The 2,500-nt window shown below is 41.8% G+C and overlaps 1 protein-coding gene across 1 annotated transcript in view; it reads right to left on the bottom strand.

The window, feature by feature from the left end:
• LOC117462972 (protein odr-4 homolog) overlaps nt 1-1,442 on the bottom strand; it is an 18,312-nt gene extending 16,870 nt beyond the window's left edge. Inside the window, exons 1-3 of the mRNA XM_034105356.2 lie at nt 1,427-1,442; nt 951-1,054; nt 224-334 (exon numbers count right to left, since the gene is read on the bottom strand). Coding sequence (XP_033961247.1) covers nt 224-334; nt 951-1,049 — 210 coding nt within the window. The 5' untranslated portion in view covers nt 1,050-1,054; nt 1,427-1,442. The remainder of the gene's footprint in view (nt 1-223; nt 335-950; nt 1,055-1,426) is intronic.
• Between the last annotated feature and the right edge of the window lie 1,058 nt (nt 1,443-2,500).

Below are 2,500 nucleotides of genomic sequence, written 5' to 3'. Positions count from 1 at the left end.
AAGTGACATGTGATGTACAGTCGATACATTTCAAATTGTATTCAACAAAGTTGAATACAATTTGTTATATACTATTTAATGTGTGTTCTCCAAACCCCTACACACTTTCATACACACTATTATCTAATGAAGCACGAACCGAGGGACACCTTTAATCAGCCAAAAGGAACAAGCACACTGATTGGACAGCCACCTCAGACCACCGGAGTAGCACAGAGCGTACCTGTCGAGCGTGCTCGCTCACCCACTCCTTGTCCACAGGGTTTCCTGCAGGGGTCTCCTCCCTAGGAGGCGTCCGAGTTGCCATCACAACAAAGTCCCTTTGGGGTGAGCTCTGAAATGTTAGTCATTAATATTGATTACTGTCTAATCCATTCACGTGCGATGAATACTCTTTCATTTCATATTATGTGACCCAACAATCCAACACACTCAACCAAGTGAGACACTAACTGCACGATTAATCAACGTGTAAGCAAAACCGCAACATGGGCTCGGGCGATATTTAAGAAACAGGAGGCACAGTTTTTGCTACAGACGAATGATGTGTAAATATTCATCTGGATGAAGGATGGAGTGGCTCCATCGAGGACCCAGCACACACATCATGTTGTACAGGCTTCAAAGCATATCTTTGTTAGGAAACAATCACACCATGATGATTATAACTCTGGATGGTAATGAGAATAACCACGCAAACATGATCAATCGCTCCAGTATTGCAAATCATATTGCAATATCAGTTAAATAGTTACCATGTATCAAGTGTGCAGGCCTACTGCACACTTGATGACAGACAGATGAACAAAAGAGAAAACAGAAATGTGTCTAAAACTTGAGTTTTGTGCAAGTGATTCTTTTCTCGTGTGTCTTGCAGTCTGGGTAGCAAACTGCTACTCGAGGCAGAAGGCCACCAGTTAGCAGGACAGGATGCTTCTGTATCACCTCACCTGTCCAAGTAGCAGGCCTGTGACTGAACCTGCTTTCTGTTCACACAGTTTAGACAGACATCCCTCCACAGCATCTTCTACGATATAACTGCGACCCATACTGCCTGAGGACAGAGAGGACAGAGAGGGGGGGGAGGCAACATCAGTTAGACATTGTGTGTCTTTATACACATGTCTGCAATGAGAAAGTGCTGGGAAATGTGGAAGAACACAGCAAATACTTTGCATACGCTTGCGATATAAAACTAAAGTAAACAATACAAAGTACAACTTAGGCTCAACGTTAAGTCCTATGCTTAAGGGTTGTATGCTCTAACTTTAGCCTACTGGTTTTATTGACTTCATTAAGCTAACGTTAGATGGTGAGTTCCAATTGAATTAGTTTTTGCAGCTTGAATTTGATGTTTTTTCGGAGAAATGACCAGACAGAAGCAAAGCAAGACAGTGGGTAAAATATGAGCCAGAAGGCAGGATACTTGCTATTAATTCTGACAGCAGGCGATGGGCTCGTCAGGATTCGTAAGCAGTGCAGAAAAACTCTAGTTACCACTATGCTTTGCGCAATGACGTATTTCCGTCGCACCGACTCTGTCGTAGGGGTCAAGTTACACAAGAAACGGAACATTGTAAATGTTTTCCAAAATAAAACTTCCAACAGTAACCCAAACACAAAAACGAGTTGTCAGCATCAGAGTCTCAATGCGTTACTTCGGTTTGAATCCATCTATCGAGGTACTTTAATTACGACTTTTAAATGTCAAAGGGGCAGTTACAGTTAGGCTTAACTAAAGTAAAACACATTGCAATGTATTGTTACTATTATCATCATTGAAAATAGCAATGTTTGCCTTCAGTTTTTTTATATGAAATTGAATTTTGTTCCACATAAAAAACTGATGTTTTTACTCCACCAGTCATTTTAAATCATAGGTGCAAATCCTAGGCTAGGTGGCTTCCTGGTTAAGACACAGCGGGCTTGGTTGTCAACATGGTTGTCAATGATTACTTTATTTTGAAACTTTTCAACGCTTCCCGCTTAGAAGTGTGCTTTAAAACTCGGTTATTTCAGCGGGTTTGTGGACAGTGCGACAATCATTAACCAGCGTTTTTTGCAATTTATTATTAATATTCAGGAAGACCGGGATAGTTGGAGATGGCGGCCGTCCTGCTGCAGGTTCTGGAGCGGACAGAGTTGAATAAACTCCCGAAAGGAGCCCAGAAACAAGCTCGAGAAGTTGTTACGTGAGCTGCAGAATGCTAACGAGGCGCTCAGGACACAGCACGAGCGCTTCAAAGCAGACAGCGGTAGGTAGCAACACTTTAGTAGAAAGTAATAAGCTCGTTAGTATGTATAAAGTGATTAAAAACCTCATGCCAAACTCCAGTATGATGTGAAGCTGTCTTCTGGTTAATTCGGCAAAAGGCAAATACATGTGTGTCCTCCTCAATGCTTAAATCTGCCAGCTAACGTTAGCTTCAGGGGCTAACTTTAGCAGACGACGCTGAAATTAGCTTTGAGCTATATACTAAGACATTTTCATAAAAAACTT

Source organism: Pseudochaenichthys georgianus, chromosome 17 (assembly GCF_902827115.2).
Source record: "Pseudochaenichthys georgianus chromosome 17, fPseGeo1.2, whole genome shotgun sequence".
NCBI lineage: Eukaryota > Metazoa > Chordata > Actinopteri > Perciformes > Channichthyidae > Pseudochaenichthys > Pseudochaenichthys georgianus.
Note: the sequence above shows the minus strand (reverse complement) of the source record. Positions and strands in the feature narration are given on the sequence as shown.